This window comes from Lepus europaeus, chromosome 5, assembly GCF_033115175.1.
Source record: "Lepus europaeus isolate LE1 chromosome 5, mLepTim1.pri, whole genome shotgun sequence".
In the NCBI taxonomy this organism is placed as follows: domain Eukaryota; kingdom Metazoa; phylum Chordata; class Mammalia; order Lagomorpha; family Leporidae; genus Lepus; species Lepus europaeus.
In genome coordinates, this window is record NC_084831.1 from 113,412,824 (window position 1) to 113,431,713 (window position 18,890).

The following is an 18,890-nucleotide window of genomic DNA, read 5'->3' on the forward strand; positions in this document are numbered from 1 at the left end:
CCATGGCACCGGACCCCTCACAGAATGCTCCTTTTTTAAATATTTATTTATTTATTTGAAAGAGTTACACAGAGAAGGAGAGGCAGAGAGAGAAACAGAGAGAGAGAGAGAGAGAGAGAGAGAGGTCTTCCATCTGCTGGTTCACTCCCCAATTGGCCGCAACTGCCGGAGCTGCACCAATCCAAAGCCAGGAGTGAGGAGCTTCCTCCAGGTTTCCCATGGTGGTGCAGGGGCCCAAGAACTTGGGCCATCTTCTACTGCTTTCCCAGGCCACAGCAGAGAGAGGGATAGGAAATGGAGCAGCTGGGTCTCGAACTGGTGCCCATATGGGATGCCAGCACTGCAGGTAGCAGCCTTACCTGCTACACCACAGTGCCGGTTCCCAGAATGCTCTTCTAAGGGGGGATGTACAGATAAAATAGGAAGCCAGCATTACAGTGAAGTATGAAAACATGATCTTCATGAGATGAACCTGCCAGAACAGAATTACCCTACCAGCCAAATCTAGGAACTTTTACATTTTGGTAGTGCCCTGCTCAGAGAAAATTCTCAAGGTGTCATCCAAACCACCGCACCAGAGTAGAAAGAGAGCAGCCCGGAGACACCACGTTCCCACTCCATGCCAGACACCAACAGCTCAGCGGTGGCCAGGAAGTCCACGGCACACAGAGCCAGCCCAGGCCCAGGCCCCAGCTCCCCTCCAGGAAGTGATGCGTCCATCGAAGTGTCCAGGGTATATTCATAACTTGAACACCACAATTCCGGAGTCATTCATCAGACTGGATCTGTCCCTCGTATCTCCAGCTCCTAGCATTTCCTGAGGAGCTTGTAAATAAAATGCGGGGTTTTTTTTCTCGAGCATGAGTTCTAAGTCTGAGGACATCGAAAGTCCAAGAACGTTACGTAAATGTGTCTGCAGACACTTTGTTCTGAGGAGACCCATAGCTTTTCCTTGGATTCTGAAAGGATCCACAGAGCAAAAACCAAACGACGGAAACACTGTAAACCACTCCTACAGAGGCCGCGCGACGACATTGCAGGAGTCATCCAGAGAGGTCTCGGGGAAGGGGCGGAGGAGCAATGTCACCACCACATGGTAAAAGCGAAAGCAGGCAAAGGTACCAGTAAATCTCCAAAGGGACGGATAATGGGCGACCTAACATCGCAGCCTGCGGATCCAGTTTGGTGATCTCACCTGGCACACACAGATGTGTCAGGCACGGAGGATTCAGATAGGCTGAGGGACTTACCCACGAACACACCAGTAAAGGACACACCAGCCTACACCATAGGCATCTCAACTTTTGCCCAATCCCAACCCAACCTGGACTATGGTGCTGGGCTAATTCACTGTCGATCTGGGTCTCCAAGCATCATCAGCTCATCTGCTTCTCACTACCTAATCACTTGTGTTATGGGGCAGGTGCACTAACAGGGAGCCAAGCTGCTCTTCAGACCTCCAACACACTGCCTCTCTGGGACGGCTCCAATTTATAAGTTTGAGCCCAGGTTTATGGCTCCTATCAGCTGCTTACTTGGGCAGTGAGTCAAAGCACATTAATCAAACCACAGCCTATCGAGAACACAAAATGCTTTGTTAGCTAATCTTTCTCTCCTCAAAAGAAAAAGAATTAAAATCTGGCCGCACTCACCAACTCATTCCTAACAAATCTTCAAAGTGTTAGCAAAGTCATCTTGCCTGAAAATATAACATGGAAAGACCCAGAGTTAGTAAAGGGGATTCTGGGAATGACTCAAGACTACAGCACAGGGAGGCCCCTGTTCAAGCAACACCAGTTTAAAGAGTTTAAAACTGCACCACAGATCCAGAACCCAGCTCAACTCCACATGTCCCATTACTACAAATACAGTCTGAGTCGCCTTCTGTCTTTTTTAAAAATAAACTTGTCTTAATTCTATTTTTCCATAAACTTAAAATTTTTGTATTCATTAATTTTATTTGAAAGGCAGAGAGACAAAGCTTCCATCCATTGGTTCTCTCCCCGGATGCCCACAACAGCCAGGACTGGGTTAGGCCGGAGCTGGGAACTCCAGCCCCCCAGGGTGTGCATCAGCAGGAAGCTGACTGGAAGTGTACCAGACCCAGGACTCCAACCAGGCACTCCCATAGGGGATGCTGGCCGCCAGGCAGCGGCTTGACCCTCTGTGCCAAATGCTCGCCCCTCCCCCTCTATTTTATGACACTTCTGGCTGCTGCTTTAGTGGCTCTACACTGCCCACGTGGCCAGCTGTGCAGAAGAGGGTCAGGTGGCAGGGGCAGCCCACTACAAGCTACATTTTCTAAAGAAAATATACCCACAGAAAACGAGAAAGATCTCACAACTTTCTGTTGAAAATTTCTTTAGGGGTCGGTGTTTGGTGTAACACTACTGCTTGAACACCAGCATCCTATAACAGAACACCAGTTCAAGTCCACGCTGCTCTACTTCCAATCCAACTCTCTGTTAATGCTCCTTGGAGGCAGTGGAAGGTGGACCCAGATGGAGTTCCTGGCTCCTGGCCTTAGCTTGGCCCAGCCCTGGCTGGTATAGCCACTTGAGCAGTGAACCAGCAAAATTCTCTCTCTCTTGCTCTTGCTCTTGCTCTCGCTCTCACTCTCACTCTCGCTCTCTCTGTTGCTCTGCCTTTCAAATAACAAACCTAAAAAAAACTTATTTGAAATGGCTCTCATTTTACAAAAACAAAACAAAGAGTACAGATCCAAGAAAGTAAGTGCTTTGTTTGAATTCACCAGTGAGCTGGTGGAAAACCGGGATGACCACTCAGGCTACCGTCTCAATGTCCCAAGTCGGGTGTCCCCAGTCCCCTTCTGCCTTATTCTGGGTTCACTGTTCCCGCTTTGTGGCAGCCTTTAATTGATCCTACCTTTCTTCTTCCTATATTGCTCTTTCTCTTCGTGATTCTAGCTGATCCCTTTTCCCTATTGTGATTTTAATTATTTTTCCTCTATAAAACATGCTTCAAACTAAACTCCTGTAAGCCTCAGAAATGGTCTCTAGTTCAACAGGTTTGGATTCTCTACTGTTTTTACTAGAAAAATACAAAACATCCTGTAGAGTAGAAAAAAAAGCCGTTGTTTTAATTAGCATTGACTTAATGGAGTGTTACGGTACACATGGAATACTTCCTAGTTCTTTCTATAGTATTTGAAAGAAAAGTTGGTGTTGGGGGGTGGGAGAGGGCAGCCTCAAGCTGCAAAAATAGTATAGGTTATGCCATGCTTCAGCCTTGTCCAGCTCTGGCTGATGTGGCTATTTGGGGACTGAACCAGCAGATGGAAGATCCCTCTCTCTCTCTTTCTCTCTGCCTTTCAAATAAATAAACACTGTTAAAGATGGAAGCTTGCCATGTTTATCCTGTGTGTCCCCGACAGCTCTTTCACCTCTTTGGGTCTCAGTTTCTTAATCTATACAATGGGAAAAAGCATGTGACTTTGGGAGGTTGTTGTAAAGACGATACCAATTTCCCTTTGCAATATGTGGCTCTGCCCAAGTCATATTAAAAAAACAAGGACTTGTTCTCCCAGTCTTTGCTGCAAGTCAGCTCCTCCCAACAGTGTCCACTTCTGTTCATACCTTCTTTGTTCTTATGCATCAGGCACAAAACCTTGGCTCCAACTTTGACCTGTACCTCGCCCCTTTCAACCAAGTAAGCTGCCATGTTTTTACATTTCTCTTCTTCTTTCTGTTGCCACTCTCAGTGCAGGGGACACGCTTGCTAGTTCCCGGTACCCACCTATCACCTGGTTGTCACGGCACAGGCCCCTAAGTGACTCTGCCACAGAAGCACAAACTCCAAGTCCTCAATGCCATCGCCCAGGACTCTCTCACCTCACCTTAACCTCCCTCATCAAACTCTGGCCAGAGTTGCTGTAAATGCCCCCGAAGGCATGCTGTTTCTCCTCTCTAGCTAGGCTGTTCTTCCTCAAAAAATGACACAGGGCAGGCCTTGTGATGCAGCAGCTTAAGCTGCCACTTGGGCAGGGCACATCCCAGGTCCAAGTGCAGGCGCGAGTCCCAGCTACTCTGTTTCCAACCCGGCTTCCTGTTAATGTGCCAGAGAGGCAGCAGAGGATGGCCTGGGTGCTTGGGCCCCTGCCACCCATGTGGGAGACTATGACAGAGTCCCTGGCTCCTGGCTTTGGTCTGGCCCAGCCCCAGCTGTTGCTGGTATTTGGTAAAGGAACCAGCAAATGGAAGATTCTCTCTCTTTCTAACAAATAAAAAAAAAAAAAAAAGTTTAAAAAAGTGCTCAAATAGATGATTCTTTAAGCTATGTTACTCTGCTTAATATTAGAGTTTAAATAGAACCATACTTTTGTGAAGTCATCTTATTTTTGGCTCTCGCTCTCCTCTGCCTCCTTTCAACTCTAAGTTCACTGTGGGAAAAAAGTTGTTTTTGTTCACTTTAGTGATTTCCCCACAAATAACAGACCCTGAAATATTTCTTGAAATGGATAAAATTAGGTATAATTCTTTCTCTCCCTCAGCCTCAAACAAACAAACAAACAAACATAAAAAAGATCTAAAAAGATCCAATGATTTGGCCAAGATCACATCAGGTAAAGCTGGGCCACGGGAGCAAACTAACTTCTAACTCCTGGGAGCAGCAGGACCGACACACACCTAATTACCCTGCTAACCAGGCACTCATGACAGACAGTGGCAATTACCTTCAAAAGTTAGACAGAACGTTCTAGAAAAGGAATCCTGCAGCCCTCGGCTGAATGTCAGCACCCACAGTGCGGACCAGTGACCCGGTGCGGCTCCTCCGTTTGCACGCAGCTTTGACCCTGCCTTCTGCCACGCACTCATCAGGGGCCAGGGAGCTCTGTGTTCCTCCTGGGATATTCGAGACTCTTCCACACGGACAAGACACAGTTCTCTCCTACCCACCCACCCCCCCCACGCACACACACAGTGAGCAGCACAGAAACTAAACATGAATGAAACGGGAATCATGAGACCAGAAAGGTTGCTGGGGTGAGGGCAGAGCAGGAGCACACTATATTCAACACGCAGAGTGGGCACCTGGCCTGGCACCGGGCCTAGTGGTTTGGAAGCAGCGTTACACGACCACCTCCCACATCACAGGGCCTGAGTTCCTGCCCCAGGCTTCCTGCTAATGCACACCCTGGGAGGCAGCGGGTGATGGCTCATGGACTTGGGTCTCTGCCATGCGCATGGGAGACCTGGGATTGAGTTTCCAGCTCTCAGCTTTTGCTTGGCCCATCCCCAGCTGCTGTGGGCATTTAGGGAGTAATCTCTCAATCTCTACCCCCAACCCTGCCTTTCAATAAAACAGAAAACATTTTTTGGATGAAGGTATTAGATGTGTTTTGAGAGAAAGGGATGCTGACTTGAGATTCCAGACTGACAAAAAGAGCTCGGAAGTGCTCTGGGCACTTGACTGACCAGATGTAGAAACACAAGAGCATCCCAAGGTGGTGGCCAGTCACAACTTACCTATTTTGGATACAAAGCCCAAAGATGTGGCATAGTGGGTAAAGCCACCACCTGCAGTGCCGGCATCCCATATGAGCGTTGATTCAAGTCCTGGCTGCTCCACTTCTGATCCAGCCCTCTGCTATAGCCAGGGAGAGCAGTAGAAGATGGCCCAAGTCCTTAGGCCCCTGCACCTGCATGGGAGACCTGGAAGAAGCTCCTGGCTCCTGGCTTCAGACAGGTGCAGCTCTGGCCGTTGCGGCCAACTGGAGAGTGAACCTCCCTCACTCTCTCTCTCTGCCTCAGTCTCTCTGTTAACTCTGCATTTCAAATAAAGTAAATAAATCTTAAAAAAAAAAAAATGGATCCCTGCCACTGACAAGAGAGACCTGGATACCTGGTCTGAGTTCCTAGCTCCTGGCTCCTGGCTTCAGCCTGATCCAGTCCTGGCTGCTGTGGACATTTGGTGAGTGAGCCAGAGGATGGGAGATCTCTCCCTCTGTCTGTCTTTCTGCCTTTCAAATAACTAGAAATTATCTTTAAAATATTTATGTTTTTATTTGAAAGGCAGAGTTACACAGAGGAAGAAACACACAGAAGAGAGAGCTTCCATCTGCTGGTTAACTCCCCAGTGGCTGCAATGGCCAGAACGGAGCCAGACCAAAGCCAGGTGCCTAGAATCCCATCTGGGTCTCCTATATGGGTGGCAGCATTTGGGCCATCTTCTGCTGCTGTCCCAAGCACATTAGGTAGCAAGCTGGATCAGAACCGGAGCAACCAGGACGCCAACCAGCACCCATATGGGATACCAATGTCATAGGTGGTGGCTTAATATGCTGTGCCACAACACTGGCCCCTAGAATTTGTATTTTTTACAATAAAGAGATTGAAAAGACAAGCCATAGACTGGGAGAAAATATTCGCAAAAGAAATATCTATAAAGGACTGTTAACCAAATATGCAAAGAACTCATAAAACTCAGCAATAAGAAAACAAAGAACTCTGTAAAAATGCATGTCTGAACAGCCATCTCACCAAAAATGATACACAAATGGCAAATACATATACATACATACATACATATATATGTGTGTGTGTGTGTGTGTGTGAAAACATGTTCAACACCAGCTGACACTAAGGAATTGCAAATTAAATCATCAAGACACCACTACCACTGATTGTCAAAAATCTAAACACCAACAGCACCAAATGTTGGTGAATATGCGGAGCAACCTGAACTCTCATCCTCTGCTGGTGGAAACGCATCATGATACAATCACTTTGGATGACAGTTTCTTAGAAAACTAAGCCTACTCTTACCCACAGAATCGAACACTCCTTTGTGTTTACCCAAATACTTAGTTCCACACTAAAACATTTACACAAATCTTTACAGTTGCTTTATTCATAACTGCCAAAACCAGAAGATGCCAAAATGGCTTTCAGTAGATGAATGGTTAAATTGCAATACAACCAACCAGAAAATGGAATATCAATTTATGCTAAATGAGCAAATAAGCTGTCAAACCATAAAAAGGCAAGGGGGAGCCTTAATGTATATTACTAAGTCAAAGACCACACACTATATGATTCCAACTATATGACTTTCTGGAAAAGGCAACATGATGGAAACAGTAAAAATATCAGTGGTCACAGGGTTTAGAGAAAGAGAGGGATGACCAGGTGGAGCACAGAAGTTTCTGTACAATGCTCTTTGTCATTAAATATTTGTCAAGAAACCATGGTATGTGCAACACTGAGCGAGAACCCGAAAGTGCATGGATGCATGGATGGATGGATACTGGGTGATGATCATGTGCTGCCGTAGCTTTATCAATTTTAACAAACGTAACACTTTGGTGCAAGATGCTATGGGGCAGGAAGCATATGGGAACTCTGTACATTCTGCTCGCTTTAGCCTGAACCTAAACCAGCTCTTGAAAATACAGTGTGAGGGCAGGTGTTTGGTCCAACAGTAAAGACGCTGCTCTGCTCGGGATGCCCACATCCTACACAGGAGTGCCTGAGTTCTAGCACCAACTCCACTTCGCATTCCAGCTTCTGCTACTGCAGACCCTGGAGGTAACAAGTGACTGGGTCCCTGCCACCCATGTAGGAGTGGAGTGAGTTTCCTGGCTCCTGGCTCCAGGTTTTGGGATCTGGGCTCTGAACTCCTGGTTCCAGGCTTCAAACTGGCAAAGCACCAGCTGTTGAGAGTATTTGGGGAGTAAGCTAAAGGAAGATCTCTATCTCTCTTTCTCTGTCTATCTCCCTTTCAAATAAATAAAATAAATATAAATAAATACATTTAAATTGTTTAATTCTGTTTTTAAATATATATATGTGTGTACATGTATAATTATTTCCCCAGCATATATAATTTAGAAACACATAACCTGTCACACACCTCACTGTAAAATATGGGCAGCACCACATTAGGAAAGAAAAGCAATGAAATATTTTAAATATAACCCATTCATTCATTCAACAAATATTTACTGAACACTTACATTGTCTTCCCCATTTTTTAGGTTCTGTATTCCAGACACTGAATTTTTTTAGAAGTCAGCTTTCAAAACCACCTCCTATTACCAGTAATACCTTACTGAAAGACTGTAAGGAACAAAAAGCAATCAGGGCCGGTGTTGTGGTGTAGCAGTTAAAGCCACCACCTGCAGTGCCAGCATCCCATGTGGGCGAGGGTTTGAGTCCCAGCTGCTCCACTTCCAATCCAGCTCTCTGCCATGGCCAGGGAAAGCAGTCGAAGATAGCCCAAGTCCTTGGGCCCCTGCACCCTAGTGGGAGACCTGGAAGAGGCTCCTGACTCTTGGCTTCGGATTGGCACAGCTCCAGCCGTTGAGGCCAATTGGGGAGTGAACCAGAGAATGGAAGACCTCTCTTTCTCTCTCTCTGCCTCTTCCTCTCTGTAACTCTGCTTTTCAGATAGATAAATACATCTTTAAAAAAAAAAAAAAAAAGCTGTCATCGGGACAGAGCAGGTTAAGGCACCGATCACCATACCAGAAACCCCATCCAACTGCTGGTGCAAGTCCCAGCTCCTCTTCTGATCCAAAACACCAATAGCACCAAATGTTGGTGAATATGTGGAGCAACCCAAACTCTCATCCTTTGCCATTAGCAGGTTCTCCCTGCTAATGCACCTGGGAAGGCAGCAAAAGAGGACCCAAGTACTTGGGCCCCTGCCACCCATTTGGGAAACTTGGAGAGAGTTCAGGGCATCCTGCCTTCAGCCTGGCCTAGCCCTTGGCTGTTGCATGCATTTGGGGAGTGAACCAGTAGATGAAACATCTCAATGTCAATCTCTCTACTTAAAAAAAAAAATTGATTGAAATGTACAAAGTTTCAGGAGGCAGGGGTTTGGTGGAAATCACCTGGAAAGGACTTCCCACAGGGTTCTAAGTGGATATGCAGGACACTGAGACCAAAGTGACACATTTCTTAGTAGATAAAACCAGAAAGAATGGTCCCTGTTTTGGATTTATGATAAGATTCTGCTAAAATTCTTAGAAGATTTTATACACACCTAAGTAAAATCAATCAACAACACATATATTAAAATACCTCTCTAAATATAAGCAGGCCCTTTTGCCTTAACTATACTTAACAAGTCAGGGTTATAGGCACAGGACTCAGACTGTCTTCTGTACAGCAAGGGGAAGCCTAAAGGATTCCATGTGGCTCTCCCACACATCTCAATAAAACACGGCTGCTAACCAATGGATACATAAAACATGGCTTGCTGAATAGATGTAGCAATTCTGGGAACTCTCCCATTCTCCTTTAAATATCTCTATTATTCTTCTTTAAATTTTATTTGACAGGTAGGGAAATAGAAGGAGGGAGGCAAAAGGAAAGAAAGAAAAAAAGAGCTTTCATTTGCTGGTTCATTCCCCTAAATGCCCATCACAGCCAGGGATGAGCCAGGCTAAAGCCAGGAACACAGAACCCAATACAGGTCTCTCAAGTGGGTGGCAAGGACCAAAGTCCTTCAGCCATTCACCTGCAGCTTCCCAAGGTGCCCATTATTCAGGAAGCTGGAACTGTAAGCAGAGCTGGGGCTCAACCCCAGGTAGTCCAATATGGGACTCAAGTGTTCCAAGTGGTACTGAAAATGCTATACCAACTACCTGCCTCTCCATCTCCTTTAAAACAACAAATGGGGGTGGGTGTTGGGGCGCAGATCGCTGCCTATGATGCCAGCATCCCATATGAGGGCCGGTTTGTGGCCTGGCTCCTGCACTTCCAAATCCTGCTCACGTGCCTGGAAAAGAAGTGGAAGATGGTCCAAGTACTTGGGCCCTTGCCACACATGTGGGAGACACAGATGGGGTTCCAGGATCCTGTCTTCTGTGAGTGAGCCAGCATGTGTACATCTCTATCTGTTAAGTAAAAAAGTTTAAAAAGTCAAATGACTAATGTGCTCATAGCAACCCATGGCGTACTGTGTACACAGACAAGGCTTTTAAAGTTCGGTGCAGCACTGAGGTCAAAGGAAAAGAAGGCATACTCAGCCTCGGGAGATGGGTTCAGTCTTACGACAGATGAAGGCCTCCTCCACCCAAAGAGCTGCTCATCTTTCAACCACCCTCGACTAACACCAAAGCAACAAAGCCCAGAGCTGTTCCCCACACAACTCTTACTTCTGTCTCAGAGGCAAAAACAGAATGAATTCTCTTTCTTCCTCACTCTCGCCTGCCTTTCTTCCTTCTCTCATCTCTCTCCTCTCTCTCTCTCTCTCTCTCTCTTCCCACCTCTCTCCCTCTCTCCCCTTCCCCCCTTCTCAAACCTGCAGCTTTTCCCCAAACCGGCATTGTCAGGAACTCCTGATTTTTCTCAGATGCAGAGCAAATGCTTTGCTAGAAGGTTTGGGCATGCCAGCAAGGCAGAAGGCACTAACACAATGGCCCCATCCATGCTACCAAAAATCATTAAAACATTGCAATCCCTGAGTGCCGGTGTTAGTCACGCTCATAAAACTCAGAGTTACACAGATCTGCCCTGGGACACTTCCAGAGGGCACTTACCAGTTTGGACAGTCACATGAGAAGGGTGAAAATCAACTGAGCAAATTATCCTCTCTCTGCTCTGTCTTCTACAACAGAAACAAGCTGTCAACCGACAAATCTTTCTTGCCCACCTTTCTGCATTTTAGGCATGACCAGTTCATCCATAACTCAGTTTCTGGAAGTTCACCACACGCCAGGCTGAGTTCTGAACGTGGTCTCTGCAACATGGGGTGGGGAGGTGGGGGAGGTGGGGGAGGTGGGCGCTGACTCAAGTTTACTTTCATTTAGAAGACACTGAACCCCAGGTATTTCAAATAATGTAAGAGATTGGAGGAAGGGTTGAGGGTGGCTTGTCTTGGTCAAGAAGGGCTGCCCAGATGAGGTCAGCCTGAAGAGAGCAACAGAAATGACTGAGAGATACTGAAAGAAAAAGAATCCCAGGTAGGAGCAGACATTGTGGCACAGCAGGTTAAGCTGCCAACTTGATATACCTGCATCCCATACTGGAGTGCCAGCTTCAGATCCAACTTCCTGACCATGCATCCTGGAAGGTAGCAGGTGATGGCTGTCTCCCACGTAGGAGATGTGGATGGAGCTCCTGGCTCCGGGTTTCAGCCTGCCCATTACGGGCATTTGGGTGGTGAACCAATGAAATCTCTCTGTCTCTCTCTCTCTCTCTCTCTCTCTCTCTCTCTCTCTCCAAGTAGATGAAAATACATAACTAAATAACTTTTAAAAAAGAATTCCAAGCAAACAGTTCTATGTCCAAAGGTCTGATTAGGCATTCTGAACTTGGACTTTCCAATTGATGCCATGGGAGTTTAAGGACATAAATTTACACACACACACATTTCTCAGAATGAGATCCTCTAGCATGAGTTAATAAGCCCAAAAATGCTCCTGGTAGGCAACCTGGAAAGTGGAAGACTTTAAGGAAGAAGAAATAGAGATTGGGTAGTTTTCTCCACTGGAAAGCAAATTCTGAAAAATTCCAGGCAGTCAACAAACATAAATTTCAGTCCATCTCCAGTTCAGAATCTGGGACTCCAGGCAAGGTCCTTAAGTATACTCTGAGCCCTGGTTTCCTCATTTTAGAATGGAGACAATAATATGTAAATCCTCAGATTACAAAAGACAACACATGTAAACAATCGAGCTTAACAGCTGACTGGACTCATAAATGCTCAATAAATGGTATGATGACTCTGGAAATCACATAAAAAGGCAACATGAGGGAGTGAATGTTTAGCCTAGCAGTGAGAAGCTCCTGACTCCAGCTTCTCCCTTCCCCTTGACCTTGGGGGCAGTAGTAATTAACTGGGTTCTTGCCACCCACATGGGAGACCTGGATTGTGTTCCGGGCTCCTGGTTCCAGCCTCAGCTGTTGCAAGCATTTGGGAAGTGAACCAGTGAATAGAAATACCCTCAGTCTGTCTGTCCTGCCTCTTGAACAAACAGAGGTAACATGAAAGACTGTTTGGTTAGAGGCGATGACTACTAAATTACAATGTCTTTGGGGGAAACTCTGATGTGTCTTGAGCTAGTAGATTGCCTGGCCGATAAAAATGAAGGTGGGGTGGGCAAACATGGTGGAACAGTGGGTTAAGCCACCACTTGGGATGCCAGCATCCTATATCTGAGTACCTGTTTCGAGTCCCAGCTACTCAGCTTCTGATCCAGCTTCCTGTTAATATGCCTGGGAGGCCAGCAGATAATGCCTCAAGCACTTGAGTGCCTATCTCACACCTGGGAGACCCAGATGGAGTTTCTGGGTCCTGGATTTGGCCTGGCCCAGCCCAGTGCTGCAAGCATTTAGGGAGTGAACCAGAGAATGGGTATCTCTCTCTCCCTGTCCTTTCTCTCTCTCTCTCTCTCTCTCTCTCTCAGTCATTCTGCCTTTCAAGCAAAATAAATAAATTATTTTTTTAAAAAAGGGAAAGCAACATGGTGGATGCCTGGGTACGTTGCAAACAGCAGGACAGTCTTTATAGTGCTGCTTTCTAAGGAGCACGTCATACCTTCATAACTGAAAGGAAACACTTGCTTCAGTCCAGGAAAGGGCAAAACTGGTGGATTATTCTCTCAGGATTAACCCATTTCATATATTTGAAATTTAGGTTGGCAAAGAAGCTTATCCACAAACTCCTTGTGAATGTCTTTATATTAGACCCTGTGAGAGGTTTAGGGTCTCTACATCCAACAGCAAATAGAAAAGCATGACTACCACATAAAAGACACTTTATTTTCACAATTGCAATGAATCTTCACAGGTCTACAAGGAGGGCTCTCTAATTTTTTTACAGGAAAGGAAAGGGACAAATTAAGGTGTATATACTCTTTCATTTATTTCTTCATTAACTCCTGCCTTTCAAATCAAGCATCCTGCCAGATACAAAGCACCAGGTAGAGAGGAGTCTTTGACCTCAAGGATTTATAGAGTGAGGGAGAAAAAGATAAGTATCACAAGACAGAGAAAGGTGCCAAAAAAAAAAATCAGGTACCATAGGGATAAGATCAATTCTGACTGGGAAGTCTAGGATGGCTTTTATAAGAGAGCTGATCATTTGGGTGAAAATCTGGACAAAAAGAATCGAGGCAGTGCCAGAATGCCCAACAGGCATGGGGTTCAACTTGACAACCACAGAGGTAGAAGAAACCTGGGAACGGAGGGCTGTGTGCTGCAAGCCTGGGAGGTAGCTGGGCACAGTAACTGCAAGGGCCTCCGAAAGCCAAAGTAAGAAATAGCCTTCCCTGATCACACTAACTCTGCAAAGTAGGTGGCACGAAGAGACCTGCTGAGGGATAAAGAAAGAAAAAAGAAGTAGGATCTCAGATACAAGGCCAAGGCCAACAAACGGGCAGAGAGAGATTTAGGATCCAGACCTCTTAAGGACACTGTAGCTTATTTTTTTCTTTCTACATGAGCAGGCAGACAAACTCTTTTTTTTTTTTTTTTTAAGATTTACCTATTTTTATTTGAGAGGTAGAGTTGGGGGAGGGGGGGAGGATAAAAGAGAAAGATCTTCCAACCTCTGGTTCACTCCCCAAATGGCCGCAACAGCCAGAGCTAGGTCAATCCAAAGCCAGGAGCCAGCAGCTTCTTCCAGGTCTCCCATGCAGGTGCAGGGGCCCAAGCATTTGGGCCATCTTTGGCTGCTTTCTCAGGCCATTAGCAGGGAGCTGGATTGGAAGTGGAGTAGCCAGGATTCGAACCAGCACCCATGTGGGATGCCGGCACCCCAGGGGAGGCCTAACCTACTATACCACAGTGCTGGCCCCAAGACAACCTCTTCTTGCCTTAGTTAATCATCTTTGTAACTAACCTTTGCTCTGTCTCTTCCCTTCTCTGGATACTAGAACATACGCAAACATGTAGACTCAGAGGAAATCCAGAGAGCTTTTTGAGAGGAGAGAGGAAAAGCGACGCAAACGCATCAGCCTTAGTCATGCAGGCAGGGAGGTCACGCTTCATCCCGCCAATCCGGCTGCCTTAGCTGGGCTTCCTGATCTGCACCCACTTAGCGCTAACCCCAGTAGTCTTCGAAGGCCATCTATGTTTTCCTTCATGTAACACTAAGCGCAGCCTGACTTCCCGTTGCTGATCTTGGTTCATCTAGTGCCATCTTATTCTCCTGGGCTAGGCTGAACTAGGAGACAGAGTTTCCATCCTCTGGTTCAATCCCCAAACACCCAGCAACTGCCAGGACTCAGTCAAAGCCAACAGCAAGGCAATCAACCCAGGCTTCTCCGATGGGTTACAGGAACCCAGTGACTCAGGCCATCACCCCTTTCTCCCGGGTCTGCATTAGCAGGAGGCTGAAGTCAAGAGCAGGTAGTGGATAATGAACCCAGGTACCCCAATACAAGACTATGGAGTCTTAACCACTAGGCTGAATGCCCACCCCTGACCTGAAATTCTGCCATCAACCTTCTCCCAGCACACACACACACACACACATACACAATCCACTGTTCCAACTGGCAATCATCTGATTTCACAGATCCCCTTCACTTGTACCCTCACCTTAGACAACTGGGTTTTTCTTTTTCTTCTCTTCATTCAATGATCTCTCCTATAGAAGCCAATGGAAAACTATTTTGTTTCCTCCTATAAGCCATGTATACAGGGCTCTCTGCACCCTATCACATCCTTCTTACCACAGATTCGGGTACTCCCACCTTGCCACCCAAGTCACACTTTTCAAGGCTCATCTGGCTCTCAAAATACACGCCACCTTAGCCAATAACCATGTGTTCACTCATCAAGAGAAAGAGGTAAGCATCTGGAGTCAGCCACCAAAACCAGAGGAGGGCACACAGGAGAGACGGGGAGCAGAGTGCAGTTCCAGCAGCCGCACTTGGACTGTGTGCAAAGTTGCCCACTCATTTATCATAGCTCCTCAAAGACCATTAACTCTCTAGCTATTATCCAACCACCTTTACCACACTCAGTCTCCGGGGAGGAGGTGGCCAATGTGGAGTGTTCCTGCATCCCCACAGGTTAAGCACAAGTAAGCCTGCTCTGAGAGCCCTAGGAATACAACACTGAACTCAGTCTAGCGCTCACGTAGCCAAGGGTGCAAAGGGTGGGTGATTCACTATCGGGGCGGGGGCGTGAGGGCAGAAAAAAGGAAAATCGCGGAAAGTCCCAGCGCAAGTGGCAACCCGATTCTCACGGCCTGGCCGTCACCGACACTGACCATATGGTCAATCGCCCTCCAACCCCCACAGCATGCGCGCCTCGCCCTTGCCTCCTCCGCTCACAATCCCCAGCCTGAGCGTGCAGGCTGGAGCTTTGCCCACCACCCACACCCACCGCCCGATGAAGAGACTTGCCGTTGGGAAGACTACCAGGCTGGAGGCGACCCCTCTTGGGAAGCTGGCCGTCGCCCACCCCTCCACGCACCCATCCATATTGTGCCATTTGCCCGGAGTGACGGCAGCCCCGGCTGCTCCTATGAGTCAGGCTAGAAGGGAGCGGAGAGGAACGGGGAGGCACACATTTCACAAGGACCCAAGATGACCTGCGGGCCCTCTCCTGCCCCTTCTCCGGGGGGCCCGCCTCCACCCTCTTAGCCCTCTGTGGGGCTGGAGGCGCGGACAGACCGCAAGCAGAGCGCAGTCCGTCCCGGTCCACAGCTGCACACAAAGCCCTTCACCTTCTCCTGGCCTTCCAAGCTCCTCCCTGGGCCTCGTTTTTCCGAGGGTCTCTGATGCCCCCTTCGGTGGTCGGCGGGACGGTCCGACTCCCTCTTGCAGCGCTGTCTCCTCCCTCGTGTCTCAGCCTCCCCGCCCCTCGCCAGACCCGGAGGGAGCTCAGCCCCAGCTTCGGGGCGCTAAGAGCAGCACCCCAAGCGCCCGGGGTCCCTGCGCCCCAGGGGAGCGGACATCGTTCCACCCTGCGAGACACAGCATCGCGCAGCCGTTCCGCCCCCGCCCTGGGGCATATACTCCATCCCGCAGCGGTCAGTCGGGTCCCAGGGCGCCCCGTCCCCCGTTGGCAGGTGAGCCCAGCCACAGCCACGCTCCTACCTGCGCGGCGGCGGGCGCGGCGGGGAGCGAGGGCACCGCGCGCCCCGGCCCGAGTCCCGCACCGCGGCGCGTCTGCCCTTGTGCTGCGGTGGCGGCGGCTGCAGCGGCCGCTGGCTGCCTGGCTGGCTGGCTGGCTGCCCGGCTGACTCCTCACTGGGGCTTCCTGTAGGGCTGGACAAAGGACGTTTCCTGGGAGGAGCAGGGGAATGTTCCCAGCATGCCTCGATTTGTAGTTCCCGGGGACTTCCTGCCACCGCAGCAGCGAGCGCCCCGGAGCGAGCTCCGGCCAGGCCGGGGCCCCGCGCTGGAGCCAGGCGCTCGCCCCTTCGCGGCGCACCCGGGCACTGGAGCGGCCGCGGGTGGAGCCCGGGCCCCGCCCCGCTGGCTCGTGCTCTCCGCCGCACCGGACGCGGGCGCAGTGTGCAGGACAACCCTGCGTTGGGAGCGGCCTTCTCTTTAGAAACGAGGAAGTTTGTGATGGGTTCGCGTTGGGTAGACTTGTGTTTTGTTTTTGTTTTTTTTTTAAAAAGCAGATTTTCCTTCTCTTTTTTGAGCCGCCGGAATCCTGCTGGGGGCGGATTAGAGAGCTTGACTGCTCACCAGGAATCCAGGTTCCTTAAGATCTTGGCGCCGCGTCCTTAAAGCCCCGCGGAGCCGGTGACATTCCTCCCTGCGATGTTGGCCTCGACCCAAGCATCTTTTCAAGAAACGCAATTAAGAGATTGAAGATAACGTGCATGAATTAAATAGTGGACATGTAAACACCCGTGTGTTGTTGACTTGGGAGCGCGCTGGAATTTCCCCTTCCTTTTCCCTGACTCACCTTTAGGATCCGGCTACTACTGGTCCTGCAGAACAGACATGCTGGCCATTGTAACTTGGTCGTGACGCTGGCCACAAGAGAGGAACCCTGCGTCCCCTATGGCGAACACAGCCAGAGTCTGCGGTGCCCTCCACAAGTGCCTGTCCATTTCTGGCACTGCCCAGAGGAAGCACCGGTAGAGGCTCGGTGCTTAAAAGATGCGACTGGCCAGAAGAGTGAGCCCAACGCAATGAACCGTGCTAGGAAAGGAGGGGTTCTAGGAGGCACTGGAGTGTGGCTGAGAAATAATCATCTAGGAGGTCCTAATTACCTCTCACCTCCACTTGGTATCTCATTTTTAAAAAAATGTTTACTTATTTGAAAGAGAGAAGTAGTGACATCTTTCATTCTGTGGTTCACTCCCCAGATGGCTGCAGTAGCTGTGCAGATCCTGGAACTCGGAGTCTCCCACATGAGTAACAGGGATCTAAGTGCATAGCCCCTCACCTGCAGCCTCCCAAGAAGGGAGGAAGCCGGATGGGAAGCCGAGGCAGGGCTCTGAACCCGAATGCTCCAATGGGGGATGCAGGCATTCCGGGCAGGGGTTTAATCCACTGCACCACAGCACCTTCCCGGCATCCCATATTTTGAGCCTGTAGGAATGAGAACACTTGGGTGAGGGGATTAGCTTGCATTTAAGATGAGCTGGGTTAATATAAGGTATGGAATCAATGAGAAGCATGCAGGTCGGCTTGTCTACCTGGCGTGCACGTCATGGATGTTTATTGTCCTAAATGAGTTGTGCTGGGGCCAATGACCCAGCGGCTGAGACACCAGCTGTCTGTGTCCCGCATGGCAGTACTGGGTTCCATATCTGGCTCCTGATCCAGACTCCAGCTTCCTGCTAATGCCGCCTCTGGAAGACAGCAGTGATGGCTCCAGAAGTTGAGTCCCTGCCAACCCACGTGGGAGATCTAGATTGAATTCCTGGTTCTTGGCTTTGCCCTGTTGTGGGTGTTTGGGAAGTGAACCAGTGGATAGGAATTTCTCTCTCTTTCTCTCTCTCCTCAAATCAAGATGTTTTTAATGTCCATCAAACAAAATGGTTACATAAATCACAGTACAAACATTTAAAATTAATTGTGCTGAGATGCTTGCATTTTCGGGACCTTATAAATTACTGTTCCTTCACGGTTTGCAGCCTGGTAAATTCCAGTGGAATTACCCACTTCTTCCACCCCACACAAAGAATAATTGAGAGTCTTTGGTAAATCGAGTAGCATTTAATAGTGTTCAATTTGAAAACATAATATATTTGCCTATAGCATTTAACATTGTCTACAATGCCCTCATTGAAGCTATTTTGTGCCTTGCTTCTAATATGAGGAGTCTTCCAAAAGTCTTGGGAAATGCTATTAGGAAAATCTATACATGAATTTCAAAAAAAATTGCACCAAAGTAAACACCGTTTAATTCTTTTTTCCACAAACCTTCTTTATTCATTTCTTTTTTATTTATTTGTTTAATTTGTATCTCACAAATACAACATTATATACATAGTAATTCTTCCCACTATACCCGCCCTGCGATCCTTCCCCCCCTTCCTGCTTTCTCTCCTGTTTTATCCGATAAAGATAAAGAAAAAGATAAAAAGAACAAATGGAGTAAAAACATCCAAGAGAAGTGTTCCTCAACAGCCTACACAAGGGCTGATCTGTGTTGTTGCTTCTCCGAGGTGATTTCACTTTTTCCCCCCTGACTCTTTTCCCTTCCTTCCTCCCCCTTCTTTCCATTTAGAAACTTAATTCTCTTTAAAGAAGAACCCGAGAGTGATACATCTTTTGTGGGCTCTTAGCCTTAAATATAACTTATGAGACATACTAGTAGCCTCCTTTTAATATACTAAAAGGAAGTGATTCTTGAGAACAAGTTCTACTATTAAGTTTCATGGTACAACTCTTTGCGTGGGAAGTTAGTGCACAGTGACTCTTGTTGTTTATTTAATAAATAATACTCTTATGTATGACATCAGTGATCACCCAAGGCTCTTGGCATGAGCTGCCT

At 47.9% G+C, this 18,890-nt stretch overlaps 1 protein-coding gene across 3 annotated transcripts in view; it reads right to left on the reverse strand.

The window, feature by feature from the left end:
• ZNF697 (zinc finger protein 697) overlaps window positions 1-16,925 on the reverse strand; it is a 35,635-nt gene extending 18,710 nt beyond the window's left edge. The window contains exon 1 of one of the 3 annotated variants that reach the window (XM_062192072.1): window positions 16,848-16,925. Coding sequence is in view for 1 of the 3 variants with exons in the window: in XM_062192070.1 (XP_062048054.1) it covers window positions 1,653-1,660 (8 nt within the window). In the remaining 2 variants the exon portion in view is untranslated. Of the gene's footprint in view, window positions 1-1,652; window positions 1,738-16,024; window positions 16,059-16,847 lie in introns of those variants that run through there. The other 2 variants (XM_062192071.1, XM_062192070.1) reach the window with 2 other exon arrangements.
• Between the last annotated feature and the right edge of the window lie 1,965 nt (window positions 16,926-18,890).